This window comes from Ciconia boyciana, chromosome 3, assembly GCF_034638445.1.
Source record: "Ciconia boyciana chromosome 3, ASM3463844v1, whole genome shotgun sequence".
Classification (NCBI taxonomy): Eukaryota; Metazoa; Chordata; class Aves; order Ciconiiformes; family Ciconiidae; genus Ciconia; species Ciconia boyciana.
The window spans coordinates 118,425,355-118,444,712 of NC_132936.1; the positions used below are offsets into that span (position 1 = coordinate 118,425,355).

General features: G+C 43.4%; 1 protein-coding gene across 5 annotated transcripts in view; it reads left to right on the forward strand.

Moving 5' to 3' along the window:
- The window catches only part of MEIS1 (Meis homeobox 1), a 110,841-nt gene that overhangs the window by 49,986 nt on the left and 41,497 nt on the right, over nucleotides 1-19,358 (forward strand). For all 5 annotated transcript variants that reach the window (XM_072857375.1, XM_072857373.1, XM_072857376.1 and 2 more), the window contains one exon: nucleotides 8,396-8,541. In XM_072857375.1, the coding sequence (XP_072713476.1) occupies nucleotides 8,396-8,541 (146 nt within the window). The remainder of the gene's footprint in view (nucleotides 1-8,395; nucleotides 8,542-19,358) is intronic.

Below are 19,358 nucleotides of genomic sequence, written 5' to 3' on the forward strand. Positions count from 1 at the left end.
ATCTTGTGTGGACTTGGTAGGTCGTGAATCCTGACTTGCCTGAGCTGCAGCTAGACTAACTGTCTCCCGTTCATTATGGTTATGAGACTCCTGTGACGTACGGGATTCAGCCCTGCAAAAGAGGATTTGGGGCAAACAGCATCTGAATTATAGTTCCTGCAGGGCACACTGCAGCTTGGGCCAGCATCGGTTGGTCTTGAATTGGCCCCAAATAAAATGCTTTAGTTTGGTTCAACAATCCCAAGCATTTTGGTTTGTCTTGCCCAACAATGAATTTTTATTTTTTTTTTACTTTTTTTCTATAGAAGAACCTAATTTTGAATGGTTTGGACAGTGTCAAAGTTTTGGTGCATATTTTCTGTTGTACAACTTGAAATCTACAGATCATCTCTGGAGCAGGCACGCAGGCACGGCCCAGGGCAATTTAGCTGTGGTTAGGGAAGGAAGCCTACTTAAATGCTCCACTGAAATAAACTGTTTCTACAGGTAATGTGTCCCTTAGTTTATACGTAATATGCTTCTGATCTTTGCTTTGAGCCTCTTATAGCTGCTTGTGCTCAGTCCAAGAGTCAAGTGTCTTAGGAGCTGGATAAACACAAAGATAGAGCCAGTTGTTAAGGAGCTAGAAAGATTTACAGAAGTTGACCTCGTGGCCATTTGGGGTATTAGTTGGGCATATTTTCCCCATGGCAGTCCTGTGCTTCTCCTGATGCTTCTTGTGCTCCTGCTTTGCAAGGGGGTAAGACCAACCGAATCCAACGGTGGATTTACCTGTGTCTCAGCTGTATGCGGTTGACTTCTCATGGAGAACGCAGCTGGTGGGACCCATAGCTGGGAGGGCCAGCTCTCCAGCTGAGGTTGGAGAGAATAGGTTTCAAAAAAAGACCTATATTTGAACAAAACAAGAGAATGATTGAAAAACAGCTTTTCCCAAGAAGTGGTAGGGTCATCATGCTGGCTTTTAGGTTAGAAAAAAAAACCAAACCCAACTGTTCAAGCTTTTTACCATTCTTGGTTAAAGCAGGATGTTTTTCTGTTTAACCAGATACTTTTCTGCAGGGTATTTGCTTCCAACTGCTCAAAGTAAACTTCTGTTGCTGGCAGCAGAAAGTTGTTTGCTTCCCATACAATGAATTGCTTTCTTCTTAATATTTCATTCGGCGCATAGATGCACGGCTCCAGAAATATCGCACAACTTACCCATAATAGCGGAGTTTTCTGAACCCCATTAAGAAGTGCTTCGTTGTGCAGGAGGAGAGGTTTCCTTCATTTCAGCTGTAAAAAGCTGCCAAACAAATGAAAATGAGTAAAATCTGTGGGGTTTTCCCCCTATTCATCAATGCTGTTTTTACTCTTTGCGTAGACAGCTAATTTGCTCGTTGCTTGCCTGAAGGGAATTCAAGTCAAAAAGGAGGATCAAGTTACTAGAAAAAGGTGCTCCTGTCTCTAAAGAACAAAGTACAACGATTCAAGAAAAAAAACTTTGAAAATTTGTCAAATGCCAGAGTGTAATTTATACTTGTCCAAGTTACTCCATCTATGAATATTTGTGTAGGATATTTTTGCAAGTGTTTTCTTTAGTGTCTTGTAAATATGGATACTATCTGTGACTGACAACCTCCTACTGTTTATGTCATGGTCTGAATCCTTGCATGAAACATGCACCGCATCTCTTTAAGAGATGCGTGCAAACCCAGACACATGGTATTTGTTCCTTGCTAATGCTCATTTTCAACCTTGTTGTTCCTCATTAACTTTTTATTAAGTACATTTGAGAAGGCTTTTTCCTTAAGAAATAAGAAAAAAAAAATCAGTCCCTCATCAACACCACATTTCAAATTCACAAGCAGACCTACATCATCGTTGTAAATTATTTTGGGGGCTGTTCTGAAGGCCATTCAGTGTGCTGAGATGATTGCCATTGACCTCAGAAACTCCTGGGGTGGGTGCTCCCATCACATCTGACTAATCATGGATGCAAACTAATAGATAATGTTTTTCCCAATTAAGAAATTGCACAGTTACTTTAAGGTTTCTGAAGTACCGTTCTGCTTGTAGCCCCATCGTCAGCTCACGTGCCTTGCTTGGGCATTGGCAGGTTGAGAGCAGTCACAGTGGGCGAATGTTACATGTGCAATATATATATGCATATAACGCATGTAAATTTTAAAATAATGTATTTTTGGGAAATCTTCTAAGCTGATGGGCCTTTTCATGTCAAAACTTCTAGTTCTCCTCAACAAATAGGTACAACTTGGATTACCAACTGGGCACGTATCCCCAGACTGTGCCAGTGCCTTCCAGTTCTCTCCTGGCATATCTGAGCACTCAGCCCCCAGCTTGCCTCCTTCCCCACCTTGCTGTAAAGAGGAGCGATCGTTTCTGAGTAGTGAACTTGTTCTCCTATGCTTGTGGACATAAATATTAGCCACCCTGACTCAGGTCAGAGTCTTTTGGGTATGGCTTTTGCTCACCACATTCCTTAGCCCAGTTGGAGCTGGTTGTGTCAGAAACAAATTTAAAAACTCCAAAAACCTCCATATTCTTCTTTGATTGCCCAAGTCCATTCAGTGCTGGTGGTCTGAAATGGCGATTCTTGTTTTAAGTCCCGTGAAGAGCAGGTTGTGGCAGATTCCTTCTCTCTTGCTCTTGTTTTACAGAAAAACTTGTTGCATCCTTGGACCTGCTTTTTGAGAGTTCATCATTTTGTACCTTATAGGAAAATTACATTTCACACATAGGCCTGGTTTTGCTCTGCAAAAAGTCAGCATGGTGGATGTGTGGGTATCCAGCAAACTGGAGATGTGTTTCTGTAAGGGATAACATAGGTAAAGGTGTGGAAATTATAATAGTTACTCTAAATTAGCACAGCGCACTGAAGAAAGGTTAAGGAAAGTCATTTTGCCAGTTAAAATCTCTCTAGTACATTATATTGCTTAAAGTTACTAATGAATCCTGCTTTCCAGTTGCCTGGAAAGGTTACTAAAGAGATTTGGGTACTTGGAGGGGTTAAAAGAGAAAGGAGCCAACAGAGCTGTGGATGGACAGTGAACAGTTAAATATTTGGCTTAGATAATGTAGGATTTCTCATGCTAGCAGAAGCAGGAATTTGAGGAACTTGTATCTAAATGCTTTTAAAAAAATTACGATAGAATTTTTAAAAAATCACACTACTGAAAAGCCCACAAACTTTGGGGCATGATGTCAGGTGTTTCAGTTCATGGCACCAAAAACATTGCAAGTCTAGTACAGAAGTCAATAGTTTTTGTCCAAACACAGCACATATTTAAATTATATTAGCTTATTAAATGCAAAAGTAAGTGCAAACCGTAAAGTTCTTCTAGGAGGCAGAAGCTGCTTTTAACAGGAGAGATTTGGAAACATAAAAATAAGTTCAACTTAGGGAGCGTTGCGTCTTCTAGAGGACACTGATTTAGTCCCCTGTTAATGGAGCCATCCAGTCCACTTAGAAGTTGCTCTGGGTCTTCTCCAGGGCTTCTGGGTACATGTATTTTACATTTTCTTCTGTGAACGCCTTAAAGCAGTGGATTTAGATGTTTGTCTAGAGGTGGACTGTAAAAGCTGTGGAAGGTGGCGTTCATCGTGTGGTTTGGTGGACCTCAGCAAAGCCAGTGCCCTCCTCTCAACCCCTCCCAGCAAATTGAACAGTGGACCCCAAAACCTCTCTCAATCGTGACAGAGGTGTGGGAAGCAGGCTTTTTAGGAACAGTATGTTTTGCTTTGATGTAAAAATATTTGTGCTCCAAATACAGATTTGATCTTAGGACAGGGCTACGTGCAGTGAGAAATAACCTGTTGCATCTGGTGAAGATACTTGTAGTAAAACTACATTTGTCACTTTGCTATTGAGATTTCTAGTCACTTAAAATCATTCGAGGATGGTAGTCTGAAGAGCTACATGCAACGGCATGGATTTTCTAGTTGAGCAAAGGGCCAGGTTGTTTAGGACATCTGAATTTCCAACCTTTCTGAAACGTCCCCGACTTGAGATTGGGACTATTTATGTCCTATCTGGGCATCTTCTATGGTAGAGGTCTGAGGATGGATTTAGGAGCTGGGTGGCTGATAGTTGCCTAGCTATGCCTTTCTGACGTTGCAGGGCGATGACGTTGCATCTTGGTTCGGTGCGGAAGCGAGGGAGGAGGCTTTGAGTTGCCACCTCATTCCTGCAGCAGCCACTGCCGCAGAAGGCGAGCGCGTGTGCCACGTTGCTCTCCAGTTGCACCTATTTTGCCAACAAAGGTTTCTAACAGATCACCCGGGACAAAGAGAGCATTACCCACTCGAGGAGCCGCTGTAAACCCGGTTGCCCTTTGCTGCTTCTGCCTCCTATTTTTGGGGGAGTGGGAGGGGAAGGGAAGGCGTAGGAGGCCATGGCGGCGGGGAGGGGGATCCAGTGAGGGGAGCCCCCGCTGGCATGGCTGGCCTGACCCATTCAGTGGGGCTGAATACGATAAATGCCGCTTTATCCTTTCTTGAAAGGAACAAGATAGCGCGGCCTAAATGCCTGGGTGTGCTTAAATAGGCAACTCTGGGACGCCGGAGTCGAGGGCGTTTGAAATCGGAGCTCCCCGACAGCCGGGGAGCTGCCACAGGTCACCTGCCTCGCACCATGGGGACCGGCCCAGGTCTGGCAAGAAATTGTCCGCGGACGAATTGTAGTACAAATTCCTTTCTTTGTTGGTTGGCCTCTTTCACTAGACCATGGCCTATAAAAAATTGTGTAAAAACAATTCTTAAATATTATTTGAAAGGGCAAACGGCCACGCTGAAAGGTTTGACAGTTTGACATATAGCGCCTGGTTTCGCTTGCTGGGGAACGGGCGTGCGGAGCCCGGGCTCTCCTCCTGCTCCTTACAGGCTCCGGGTTGTTTGTTTTTTTTTTTTTTAAATAGCATCTAGTTGCTGTGCAGAGTCGCTGCGCTCCCAGCAATTTGACAGGCAACGAGTCTGCTTCAGTGATCTTAAATCCTTTTAGACTAATTTGCGAGCGAGCAGAAAAACAGCTAGCACCTTCGGATCCAGCGCTCAAAACCAGAGAATCAGGTATTGCCAATTAAAGTGCCATTTCCAACCATCATATCAAGACAGATTACTTGCAGTTCCTCTGATAATGTCACGCCGTGCCTAAAGAGAAAGCGAGCCAGAGTTTCTCCACGGACAAAGGATCCGCCTGGACCAAACTCATCGGTGACCGAGGCGGAGGGAGCACGATGCAGATCGTGCATACAGCCGTGCATATGTGCAGGGTAAACGCAAGCGGTGCGCCTGCTCTGCCCTGCAAATAGCCACAGGCCATTTTGAAGAGCCTCTGGCCCCTCAGTCGCTGGCCTACTAGTTAATTGCCACATGGACTTCGTGACACATGGGCAGATAATATGACATTTTTGGTTTCTGTCACTAGCAAACGCCACGGCGTTGCTTGCACTAGTTGCTAAGAAGCTGTCAGAAACCATTAGCAGCTGGCTAAAGTTGCCCTATGGCATTTCCTCATGGCATCAGCAAAACAAGCATAAATCACCCAGTGGAGTCTCCCGCTATACTAATGAGGCTGTAAGCTTGTTTATGGACTAGCATCATTTCTATGATTATTTCCACCTTTTCAGTTCGCCTTCATTTGGCGGCAGGAGAAGTCAACTTCAGGAACGGAGTCGCCGCTGACATTTTACAAATGCGGTTCGTAGCTGCTACCGTGTGGCTGGTCAGTGGTGCTTCAAGTTTGCTTAGTGATCTTTAAAAAGAGGAAAAGAGGGAAAAAAAGGTTGGGGGGGGAATCTCTGGAGACCTCACAGAGGTGAGTGTATCGAGTTGCAAAGTAGATGGAAATACTAAAATCCACAATTGACCATTTAGACTTCTCTCTGTGGTTTGAGTCTTTACGGGATCAATTTTCCATTTAAAAAAAGTGGAAGAGGTTAAACAATTTATAAAAGTCTACCGAAGCATTTGCTCTTAGGATAGCCGGGTGCTTGCTTATCCTCTCCCTGCCTTTCACTTTCTCTGACTTGTGTTGGACGGGGCCAGGGTTTATTGTTTTAGGCTTTTCTGAACATGCACCAGTATTTACACTGGATTGAAAGCATTTGCTTCCAATGAAAATCTTGTCTTAGATTACAGCCCAGCAGTGTAATTTCCCTCCCAGATGGGAGTAAAGTAGCAGTATTTGCCTAAAAACAGTAGGAAGAACAAACTGTGCATTAAGCCAAGGCTGTTTTTGGCTTGAGCTAATGATGTAACAGAAACCTTTTATTTGGGATAGGTCACCGCCCGGGATTGAAGGAGGTGATCTGGCTCGCGCTTGAAAGGTTTCTCCATTGTATCTACATAAGTCTTCACTTAAAAAATCCTGTTCCTAATGCTTCTGCTTTCATACAGCAGAAATAAACAGGAAAGGTTCTGGGGAGTGTTATAGGTGGAATGCAGAAAGCTTTTCCTCCCCTAATGGAGGATATAATTCAGGTGCCCCGGAGGCATGCTTTCAGGAATTCTCTTGCCCGAGGTAATGGGAAGCTAAGGCTGCTTGAAGGCCTTGATTATCTATTGATGCACAAAGCTGGAAAAAAAGTCATCTCCCTTGGATTATAGTAGATATTTCCATAAATTATCAATGAGTCCTCCTCCCGTCAGGCACGAGGCGATGCCTGCTAAATTAATCTGAAGGGGGTTTGAAATGAGGAGAGAGTGTATTTTAAGAAAACGGGGGGGGGAGAGGGTGGGTGGACGATTGCAGGGAGGTGGTGAAAGGCAGTGTCATTAGGTTAGAAGCTTTTCATTTTTAATCAATGAATGCGTAATACTTTTCTTTTCCTTGTTTGCCTCTTGCAGACAGAAAGTGGATTAGCCCGTGGAATTTTAAATGCTGTTGAGTTGTTTCCTTTGCTCATGTTTCTTTTATGAATTATTATTTTATATGGTGAATTGCTTCTCTGTATAAAAGCCCTTTTTTACATACTGGGCTTTCAAAGAATTTGTCGGATATCTGATTTCTTCATAAAAGTCTTGTTTGTTTCTGTAACTACCCAAGGTTACCATTTCATTAAAGACACAGGCCAAGTCATAAGGACAATTATAAATTTGCCATGGTCAGTAAGGTACTAAAAATATAACACTAATAATAACCTTTTTTTTTGGTGCTGAAAGCTGTTTAACAAATCATAATTTTGAGTTTACGTCCTTTTTTTTTTAAAAAAAAAATTATTTTTATTCCTAACAGATAGTTTCGATTCAGCCCAATTCAGATGACTTTCTTGATCATTCTTGCCCGGGGGTGTAAAAAACACTTGCCTAATAACATCACAGCTCCATGTTGCTACAAATACAGTGTCCTTGGAAGCCAGGATATACTGTTCAATCCACATGCAGAGAATTATTTGCTATGTGGACTTGTTTATAAACTGCTTTCAGGGCTTGAAACAAAAATTGCATGCAAACTGACTGGGCACTGCAACTTTTGTTTTCCTTCAACCGGTAGCCTGTCAGTCCAGACCCAAGCTGGCTGCTACACAGTTACATCTTCCCGTAGATACATTGCTTAACGTGATGAGAACTGTCTGAGACCTTCTCTGCATTAAGGAAATTCATTCTGGATCAGTTGTTGTTTAATGGGAGCAGACACCTATTACAGATATGGCACACCGGCACAAAGCAGGGTGTTTGTCAAATTGGTACAATTGACATTCCTATGGTGTATGTCAAATTGGTACCCAGTTATCCCAGTGTGAATTTCTTTAGGCTGGGGCTGGGAAGAGGGGAGGCCAGTTAGCTACCCACCTCCCATCAAAAAGTCAGGGGAAGTTGAACATCTATAAAAGACTTAACATAAGTGGTGCCCCAGTCCTCTGGTTATTTCTGAATTTGGGGAGAGAATATGATGTTGCAAGAGAGCTGCATTCACCCCGCTTTTCACATCCCAGAGCGGGACAGGGCACCCAGCTTCACATGTCATGGGGATGGGACACCATTGATAAGTTCCTAATTGCCATGTCAGCCAAAGGAGCTGAATGGAGTGAATTTTTGGAAGGTGACCTAGTGTGGAAAAAAAGCCACTGTTTCCACCTTTGCAAGTGGGATGCTTGCAGAAATTTTTTTTTTTTCCTTTTTTTTAAGCATTTTTTGCTTTGGGTTACAGTGGTGAATCCAGTGGCAGAAATGGTTGCACTGTCCTTCAGGATAAACCAGAATGGGGCCGACACAGTCCTGAGACCCTCCCTCTCCCCATGTCTCTTCCCCCCCCATCCCCTCAACCCCTGGTGAATTACGGTGTTAAAGAATTTATACCTCATTTAAATATTCATGCAGTTTATACCCAAAGCCAGGCTTCGGCTGAAGTATATAAAGGTAGCATAAGTCAAAATTTGATTCACTATATTTACAGGTGACGGCTTGGACAACAGTGTAGCTTCCCCCAGCACAGGTGATGATGATGATCCAGATAAGGACAAAAAGCGACATAAAAAGCGTGGCATCTTTCCCAAAGTAGCCACAAATATCATGAGGGCATGGCTGTTCCAGCATCTAACAGTAAGTGAACTCTAGATCACATATGCAAAATAAAACATGGAAAATGTCATAGTTATAGTAGTCGTAGAAAGCAAAAAAAATACGTATGATGTTACTGACAGGCAGCTCAGGGAACTTTTCCGAGCAGAGTTGTTGTTGTTGCCTCATTTGCTAGATGCCAGGGGAAGAGCACGGAGCGTATGTTTTTATGGTTTTGGGGGGTTTTGTGTGTGTTGTTTTTAGATTTTTTTTTTTTTTTTTGGTTCGAGTCGCAGTTGTTAACAGGACGTCACCGCAAAGTGTGACTAAGCTTATACTAATAACCTCGGAGACCTGTCCTGCCCTGCTGCTGGCACAGCTGCAGCTCCCCTTAGCTGACATGGGAATTGCTGCTCCAGAGCAGAGAGCAGCAATCGGCCCCTGGTTCTGTGCTCCAGAGAACCGCGGAAAAGAATCGGGGAGATTAAAAACAAAGCAAAAAGCAAACAAAGACCTTATTCAGATGTTTGTGAGAGATCATCAGAAGCTTCATGATGAAAGGTCTGAATGTATCTGGTTTAATAGCAAAGTATATTTTTTTTCTTTGAGATGTTCTCATTCCCAGAGTGTAAGTTACCCCTGTATTTAACGTTATAAAGGGGTGGGGGGATGCACAGCTATTTTGGTTGCCACAGCTACCTGTAATTTTTTTATTCCTGGGATTAGAAATCAAAGCTCTGGACAGGTGTGTGGGGTTAAGCTGGGTGCTGGAGCTTCTTTCAAGGCTTTATATTGTGCACCACACCTTCTAACGTTAGCATTTAGAAAAGTGTTTCTAATGCCATTCTCCTTTTTCATCAAATTGTGGTGATCTGTCACTGTGTTTTCATCCACTGTGGGGATGTGGGCCTTCGGCCCCAGGTTTGCTGTCTGAGCTTTTCTGTGCCAGGAGGGTAAGGGCCAGGCGAGGGGTACCGGGGGTCTGCAGGTGGTAGTGAAGAATGGCTCTCACCTCTAATCCCAGTGGCTGACTCTCCCCTGCCTGTAGTTAGGGTCAGGATGAAACCAGAAGCCAGCCAGCTTGCCCAGCCCCGGTGGGAGCCCTGCCAAGGGTATACTTGTAAACTGGAGGAAGCACTCACGCACATCGCCCCTCCGTCCCTCGCTGAGCCAAGAAACCAGATATCTGCCGTGACTCTTGTCAGCACGGGGATCAGGCAGGGAATCCTGCCCCGCGCGGTCCCGGGTTACTATGAATGAACCTTCATGCTGGAGCACTACTCCTCCAAGGCTGGCGAGGGCTTCAGATATCTCCAAGTTAATCTCTTTCTCTGGCAGACTTTATGTCAGCCATGCCCCAGCTTTGCCAGCTCCTTAGCCCTGTCCCTGGTGCATTCAGCACATCGCATCCAAAGGCTGAGGTCCCTTTTGGTTTTGGTGGCTCCCCAGTTCTAGGTCCTCACTCAAGACGAGCTGACACCTGGTGTCTCTCTGCAGGTAGATGTCAGGTTGAGGACATCTGCCTCCAAAACAGTCCAGGGATGCTGTGCCGGCAGCGATGCTCACACCAGCCTGATGCAGCTGGTTCAGGTTCTGGTTTGAGGAGATGCCCTGGAAGCTCTGCAGTCAGGACAAGGCACACCAGGGGACACTGAGCAACTGCATGTCAGTCCCTGTAATTCCCATCTGAGGAATTACGAATTAAGTAGTATATATTAGTATTAATATTTTTTCCTGGAAGTGGCCTGTTGCTGTGTTTGTGCTAGTAAATTAACCATCACCCAGGCCTGGGCACAGGAACGTGACGGTCTATCCTGTTAAACTGCTTGAGCAGTCTCCAGCACACTCTTAGTCTGGGCCAGCTACCACCTTCCAAACCCATTCCTGGGAACATGGCAGAAGACAGCAGGGGTGACTCCCGAAAGACCTTGTGGCAGGAACCACCCTGTGTTGAGCTACATGGGTTTGGCCTGACCCTGCAGCTGGCTTCATGCACAGCCTCAGGACCAGAGAATGGACCCTATCACTGCTTCGTCTAGATTAGGTGTAGGGTGCAAGCGGCTTTTCACTCTTCTGCTGTACAGTAATGGTGTTCAAAAGAGAAGGTGAGAGTGTCTGCGGAGCTTGCTGCAGTGCTGGTAGCTGCCCCTGGGAGACAACATCTGGACATCTGCTTGTAGGGTGGTCTCTTCTTCTGGAAGGCTCAAATACAGACACACCCCCCACCCCACCCCCCGGACCTATGCAATGAAGCTGCTGCATTTTCTACCTTGCAGCACTGAGCTAAAGCTTGCTTTAAAAATCCACCATCCCCTGTGCAGATCCAGCCCAGGCAGATCAAGCATGCAGATTTATTGCAGGGCAGCTTTCTCTTCTTCTGGCAGCATCATGGTAACTCCAGGCTTGTCTGATCAGTTCAATAAAGCACAACTGGTTTACCCAGTCCAACCTTCTTCAGCTAGGACCTTGAGACAGACGTTTCAAATCGACTCTAGGTGGGGTCGGGGACAGTTTACCCAAATTAAAACAAGTCTGGACAACATTGTAGGCTCTTCCAAGCATGTGTTTCAGCTGGAGTGAGAAGGCACCAGAGAACTCATGCATCCAGAAGAGCAGCGGGTCTTGTGTGTGGAGGAAGATGTCCTCTAGGCAAGCACGTTGATAGCATGGGAAGAGTCAAGACTACAGTTAGTGCTAAAGCAATATAACATGTTGACGAGCTGCTTGGGGTGCTGTCTTCTCTACAAAAAAACCTGGGCGCAAATCATGGCTGCAATCAGAGCTGAGGAGTTGGGGGGTGAGAGAGTGAAGGAATTAAGACTCCAGTTCATTTACGAGGGTGTCTGGACCTCATGACTGCTCTTATAACCCTACACGCTGGCATGACAGTGTCCCCAGCTGGGCTCCTCGCTGCGGGAGAGAGGTCATCTTGAGGAGTGGTCAGCTGAGGAAACTAGAGGTCCCGCATCATCTATTTATTTATTTATTATTAGTGAATTTGGTCTTCCCTAGGGTGGACACAAGGTCCTCCCTGAAGCAGGAGGTGAGGAGAGGTAGGGAGGTGGTTCTGTTCAGGCTGGGAATGTGTCAGGGCAGGCGATACCTCCCTTTTGCCCCAGCGCTTAACCTGCCTTCGCTTTCCCATCCGGAAGATGGCAGGGAAGAAATGAGCAGCGGCTAAGTGCGAAATCCAGCATCCTCTTTACCGCTGGTGCTTCCCAATTGGGGTGTTATTTGGGAGCCCTCCTTTTCAAAGGCAATTTTTTTTGTTCTCACAATTGTAATATGAATACACATCAGTGGCATGGAATTAAACAAAATAGACAGTAATTGCTGTGTCTGTCATACAAATGATTAATGGTTGGCAAGATTTAAAATAAATGTTGGACTAATATAATCTTTTAAAAGTGTATAGGCTGGTTTAATTCCTTCTATGCAGTTATTCCATCTCCAAGAGTCTTAAGTCTTCCTCTGTGTGCTGACTTCATTTCCTAAGATTTGTCCCTTAGTTCTAATTTCTCATTTAGGAGGAAATTCTTTTTTTCTTTATTGAAGAAAAAAAATAAAATGCAAGGCCATAGCCTCTCCAGTTGTTGAAATGTTTGGGCAATAGTTCCCATTCAGTGTCACGCTGCAGCCCCCCTGTTATTTTGACTGATGTGCAGAACTGAGTTGACGTATGCCCAAAGGGCAGGAAAGCGCTGTCCTCCGCGGATGCAGGCAGTATGCTCTGAAACACTTCAGGGGATAAATTCATCCAAATTGCCTTTTTTTTTTTTCTTCCCCTTGGAATAATAACAACAAAAAAAATCAGCTAAAACAATAGCAAAAGCGGTGATCAGACTTACACTTAGGACTTTGCAGGATTTATTTTTAACTATTTGCTATTCTGACTTAATTTTGATTAAATGTCTGGGTTGGAAGAGCTGCTCAGGTTGGCCATTAGTTAGGCGAAACAGAGCTGTGGAGCTTGTTGAAATTTTGGATGGTAGATTGTGACACCAGCCTGTAAATTTTGAGGTTTGTGAAATCTATTTTTAGGATTTTGCTATAAATTTGAAGTGGAAGGAATGTCCTGTTACTATTTGGAAAAACTAAAAATAAATAAGGCTGCTAATAGTTTGGTGAAGCTGTGAGGACATCCCCGAAGTATAAAAGTTGAGCCAAAAATGAGGGGTGGTTTGTGGCATCAGATGAACATCGAATGTGCCATGGCAGGGTCTCGAGGAGGGACTGGGGCGAACCAGTCCTCTGCTGGAGCTGGCCTCCAGAAACTTGCCCAAAGGATAATTTCAGGGTGTGCTGCAGCATGGCAACATTTTGCGGGCCCTCTTTTTTTTTTTTTTTTTTTTTTTTTTAAATTATTTCTTGGATCACTTAACATTCAGGGATCATATCTCACCACCATTTTTCAAGCAGATCTCCTCACTGTAATGTATAGCCCTCAGCAGGGATTGCAAAGTAAGGGAAAAGCTTGGAGGAAGGGAAGGGAAAAAATAATCTTGCTTATGACCAGATTTGTGTAAATTTAATTGTGGCAACAGGATTAGTTTCTGCTTCAACCCATACTATGCTTTTGTCCTAGCAATGGTACCTTTTGGTTCAAAACTAGAAGTTTGGGGGGTGTCTTTTCAAGTGTTTTGTTCGCTCATTGTGAATTCTCTGCATCCTTTAAATCCAGCTTAATTTAAAATGTTGAGATTCAAACCTCATTTTGGGGATTATACGATGTAATTGGTTTGTTATATGATGAGTATTTGATGATCTTCACGTTCATCATCTAATCAGGCAAAAAAAGCCATAAAATTATAATCCCAAAAGATGTTTAATAACAATTTAAACTATTGAAGGCTTTATTTAAGCACATTAGGGGATTATAAACTACTTTTTTTTAATGGTGCCAAGAGGTAGATTCAAGGACTTCAAACACCTTTTAAAAAACAAATTGCCATGATTTAAAAAAATGAATAGGCCAAGGATTCCTTTCATGTAAATCCCATAATTTAATCATTATTTTTAACTGCTTTTAAAACAATTTCCTTAAGAGGTTAAATCTTACTGAAATGGGAGATTGAGCAGAAAGTAAAAGATGTAGCTGAAACACGTTGACTTTACAGTAAAAGTGAAGGGCTTTTTTTCTGTTATGTATCTTGATTTTGAAGCTTTATTGATCACCTGATGCCATTCTATTAAACAAGAAAACTTGTAATAAGCAATATGCAATCGATTCAGCAAAGCTGTTATTTGTATAAAATAATTTATTGGAGGCAGGTATTTGAAGGAGGCACTTTATATCCGCATGTAGTTGAGAAAAACAGTCCCCATCGCTTCAAGTATGTTCCTCTGATAGAAAAATACTATTACACCACTTAATTCTATACGTTTCGTTTATGTATGACTATTTTACAGGCTAGCAACTTCTTAAGGTTAAAGCAAGTGGATTTCAAGTCTTCTCTCATCCCTCCATGGTTATGAGATATTGCCTTGGGAGGAGCGTGGGGTTAATTTGGCTCCCTGCCCCTACTCCCGTGCATGATGCTTGTTCAGTTTTGGAAAGGGGTAATAGCGAGAGGGCAGATGGGTACAAAACTAAGCTGCTGCAAACATAAAAAGGGGAAATAATTGGCTAAAACCAGCGAGGATTTTCTTTGCTCTCCTCTCGAGAGGGTTTGAAAGCATGAAAACAAAACCACCCCCCCCGAGAGTACAACTTACAATGACTCTCCATCATGCACCAACTGATATTTGCTCTGCAAAATGCCAGAGGGCTCCTGGAGCTCATCTGCGTAACAGGGGTCATATTACCATATATTGGACTCAGACTGGGGGGGGATTCCCCCCCTCCCCCTTATCCCAAATACACAAGTCTCCTCTTTCACTTGATTTTATTGTGGGCGAAGCTGTAAAAGTCTTTCTTCCACATCTGCAAGACTTCTTAGTGCCAGCTGTCCCGAATTCCTGGGAAAAGCCAGGCGTTTTTAGCTTGCCTTCGGTCACCCATGCACTGCCATCCCCTTGGCTAGGAAGGTGGGAGCCAGGGCTGCTCCTGCTCCTGGCAGCGGGAAGACTTGCCAGAGCGGTGAGCAAAAGCATCCGTCGCAGGGTTGTGCAAATAACCCACCATGAGGGTCCTCAGCTCCCTTCTGCTGGTGGAGGTGCCGTGGCAGTCATCTTCAATGGGAGAAAATGGGAAATGTTATTATGGGAGAAGATAATTATTCCGAGGCTCTGTAAGAATTGAATTGAGAGCTCCAGAAAGGAGGACAAACAGGATTTAGGTAACTCAGTTTGAATTAACTTCTTAACCCTTCAGCCCTCCCAGAGTTTGATGGAGGACACTGACTGTCAAAACCTTCAGCATTTTCTTTAATCTTCCTCAAATTTGTTGCTTTGACCTGCTGTCCAGCCTCCAAGGGTCGATCCATTTTCTAACGTGGGTGAATTTTGCCATTTTTAAAGAAAACTGTTGTTTTTTGGGGGGATACACTTGGCAATGCTACTGTTGATCCAGTTTCATGATTTCTTGGAAAGCGCATGTCTCAGAAAGCACGTCTCATGTACTGAGATCTCATGCTGTCCTATAGATTATTTAAGTTGCCAGCGCTGAGCTATGCTACAAACCTTTGGTTTTAGACCAGAAAGGAAAAATAGAGGGTGCTTTAGTCAGTTGGTTCAAGGAAACCAGATTCCTCGCTTAGGCTCTTCTCACGTTCAGAAATGTGGTGTAGTTACAACATCTGTTTTTTTCATATCTATGATTCAGTCTCATTTCTGAGGAAGACAACCATCATGTTGTCTGAAACTATGTGGTATGAGACATCTCATCCTGGGCTCCTTGCAGCTCTCAGGGGTGTATTTTGGTTGAGTGGTGGTCCAGGGATGTATTTTGATTGAAATCAGAAGGTAGCCAACAGCCTGGGCTAGATTTTAGAGAGAGTGTCTATTCCCAGAGGGCTATCTTATCTTTTTCCAGTTTCCCCCAATTTCCACCTTGGAGGCACTGTTGTATCCAAGTGGAAGCCACCAGCACATTAAAGAATTTGAATTATTTGGACGCTGCTGAAACACATTAGTATTTACACACCTGAAGAATTTCGCATCTGAGTAGAAGCAAGGGAATATTGAAAAGTTGAAACATGATAAACATTAATTCAGATGTTAAATTACACTTGCTCTGGTTGTACTATAACTCTTTTTGTTTGCATAAATATTCTGGGAAATGAGTTTACCAGCAAGAATGTTTGCAGTATTAAGAATTCTTAAGTCAACAGTAGATGCTTTGCTTTCTTCTCCACCCTCTCCTTTCTTTTTAATTTTGCAGCTGTGATATTTTGCGTGTGCAACTTCATTTTTTAAATTAGCCTCCTCCAGTCAAGGCACAGAAATGTGTTACATGATGTACTGTCTTCCTGCAGTCAAAGCACACGTACAAAATTCAAGTATCACATTTTGAAGGGGGAGAGGGGGAGGGAAAAAATCTGACCACCAATTTGTAAATCTGGAAGTATCCACGGAAATATTTTGGCAAATAATTTGCAATACAAAGTACACCAAAGGCAACAACAGTATCTTGGCAAGCAGCTGGTGAGCAGGAAATGAGGATAAATTCATGGGCTCAGTTGTTCGTTATTAGTTGTTTGTTTAGCTTGTCCTCTAACGCAGTTGCTACAAAAGAGCCTATGTTGATTCTCAGATAGGCTTATGTATATAAGTGCCAGTGTTAATTTTTTATTGGCAATCTCCTAACTCTTGAAGGAGTTTCGCAGCGCACCAGCGTAAGCTGGTGAATTACTTAATCAGATCAGGTAAAGTGCCAAAATACGAGGCACCAAACCAGTTGGGCGCATATCTGATGAGATGTGTTAATCTGCAGTGTAAAATAAGCTGCCTTTCAAATAGGGTCACATTTCGAAGTGGTACATCAAGTTGTGTAAGATGCATTCCCTTCCTCTGGCATAGAGTATCCTACATCTGTTTGCGTGAACTTAACCCTTGTCTGAATGAACCGAAACAGTGATATTGCAGTGAACATAGTCTGTTTGTTGCTGCAGGACAGGCACGAGAAGCGAGTTGGTTTTTTACCCGTTTTAAAAGTTTTGTTTCCCTTTTCCTGCATTTATCTTCAGCTAAACAGAATCTGCACTGTTATGGCCTGCACATTTTTTCTCGTTACATATATTCAAGGGGCCCTAATTCCTAATATTAACTGGTTACGTTTACTATCTGCCCATCAAAATTACCCACATAAAACTTTTCTTGTGGAAGGGAATTTTTTTTGTTGATGGAAAGTTAAAAATTTCCATGGACAATGCCATCCTTTCCCCCAAAATGCTCAGCTGGACATCCATTTTTCAATATATGAACAAATGTATTGACCAGACTCACCTTTGCACTTCCAGCTCCTCACCCGGTAAGCTACAGCAATGCTAAATATATGTATAGAGAGAAGGTAAGTAGGCAGAAAAGAGTTTAAGTTAATATGTAGTTATCTAATTTACCTCGCCTTTTGCATCATTGCCTGATTTAGACCCATAGTATTTAGTAGAGTACTCGTTTCACTTCAGTGGTGGGCCATCATTTTAATAAGGCAAGGTCTGGGAGACTTACCACTGCATCTTCTGCTTTATGAACCAGAAACTTCTGCCCAGAAAATACTTCTCAGATTTTAGGTGTAGCATGAATATTCCTTTCTTACCTACTGGTTGACCTTTTCTAATCCAACCTGTACAGCATAAGACATTTTGGAAATATGTTTTAAAAAAAAAAACAACACAAAAAAACCTTATTTCCACTGTGATGCTCTGTACCAGTGATGCAAAAAGGGAGGTAGTCACATTAGTGACACTAAAGTGTCACTTGAGTCACACGAGTAAAACCAAGGGTCTGTTCATGATATAAATATATTTTTCAAGGACTTTCTTTGAACTCACGGGGAAAATGGTGGGACTCTGCCTTAGGTGGCTTACTCTATTCATTACCCAAAGTCAACTTTGAAGTGAAACTCTTCTTCTTAGACAACCTGTATTCATGTCAGCCAGAGCTTTTGGGGTCCCTGGGTGATATTTTTGGGAAGGTAAATGCCGTATTAGAGGAATCTGGCTAATTAATAGATTCATTGGCAGAACTCTACTTATTTGCCGGGAACTTTGTGCTGATCCAGGAGTTGCACTGTGCTTGCGTGGGAACAGCAAAGAGGATAAACCCTTGATTTTGTTGTCAAAACCCGAGTGTGGGTCCATCGGTGCCGCAGGTTGTAAACCCTGGAGGGTCGTAAGCTGCAGTTGGGGGCAGAATAATTTTGAAGCTGGTAATAACCAGAATCTTAGGATTCTTATGAACAAAATGCAATTTTAGTAATGTTTTCATGAACAGCGGTAATGGCTGCGTTTTAGTAAACAGTGGCATTAGTTGTATCAAAATTGCACCACATTGGCTTTTAAATTACTCCACCTGTCTGTATGAATAGGATTTTCAATGTCGAGGCACACAGACAGCTGCTGCTAATGTTTTTTTTTTCTCCCTGTGCAGATAATGCTGGCAAATCTACAGCCATCAAGGCCTGGTTTCTGATGTAAAACGGTACCTGACCTACTGGCTCTGGTGCTACAGAAGGAACAGCTTTAATTACTAATGGCCGTGTTTTAGTTTTGTACTTGTTGATGTAAAAAATGTCGTCTTAGAGCGGCGTAACCTCTGGTTCACTTCCACCGGCGATGGTACACCAGCTGCAATTATTTTCAAAATAATTTGTGTTCCTTGGTGGCAGCTTGAAATCCTGCCTTGTTAGCACTCAGATAATTAGCAGGGGGCTGGCCCTCCGGGTCCCTCTGCCCCCGAGTCCCGCTGGTTCCCCCGCACCTCGGAGGGCTGTACCGGCGTGAAATAGGAATTGTGTTTACAAATCCCACTCAATTTATTTGACCGTCCTTCCCTCGTATTCGGTGGGCGGCATACCCAGGAATTCGTGGGCCAGATTCTGCCCTGGGTGGTTCCCCATGAAACCCCCTGGAAGCCGGAGGGGTTGCGTGGAGGCGAAGTCAGGGCACGCTGGTGGTAGGTGCCTCGTCTCTCCGGTTATTAACTAAAGGATGCCGTGTTGGCCAATACGGCTGATGCGCTGTCTGATGTCGGTTCATCCGGGTTGAGTTTGGTCAGGATGATCCGGTTACCAGCCTCGCGCTGGGCTTTAAAAGGGTTAAAGGCGATAATGGTGCCATTAAAAATCCAGCTTGCCAATGAGCTATTTTGTGCGAATGGTATAAATACAAGATACACTTGTCTGGCTCATTTGCAAGCATTCTTTTTGACTTCTTTCGCACAACTGGTGTTTTTGTGTTTAATTTAACAAGAAATGAGTAGTAAATGAAAGCTGCTGCCTGAAATCCCACTGTGAGCGTGTTTTGCACTTGGCTCCCCAGTGAAAAGGCAATTTGTGAAATTATGTGATAGAGTAATTAGATGAAGCCAGGGCTTCTGATTGTTGCCATGCTTATGTGGTAAAGGTTTGCTGGGGGAAAAAAAAAAACCCATGGATTATTACCCTGGCAAGTTGGCTCAAAGCTTCTTCATTTATTTGTAAACAGAATATTTAGTGACCGCACAGGAAGTAGCTGTAATCACCAGCTCGTAAAGAAACCACAGCAGAGATTTTGGATTTTTACAGAGTGCTCATGTAAAATTTAAGCTGGGAGGCAGAATCCCTGTTAATGTAATTAGGATCTAATTTACCACCCTTTGCACACAGATGTAATAATGTCTAGATATTTATTCTATCTTTAAGCACATTACATATACCTCAGTGCAGCAGTTACTGAACAGAAACAGGTGTGAGCACTTTCCGGATTCATTTTTACACTGTA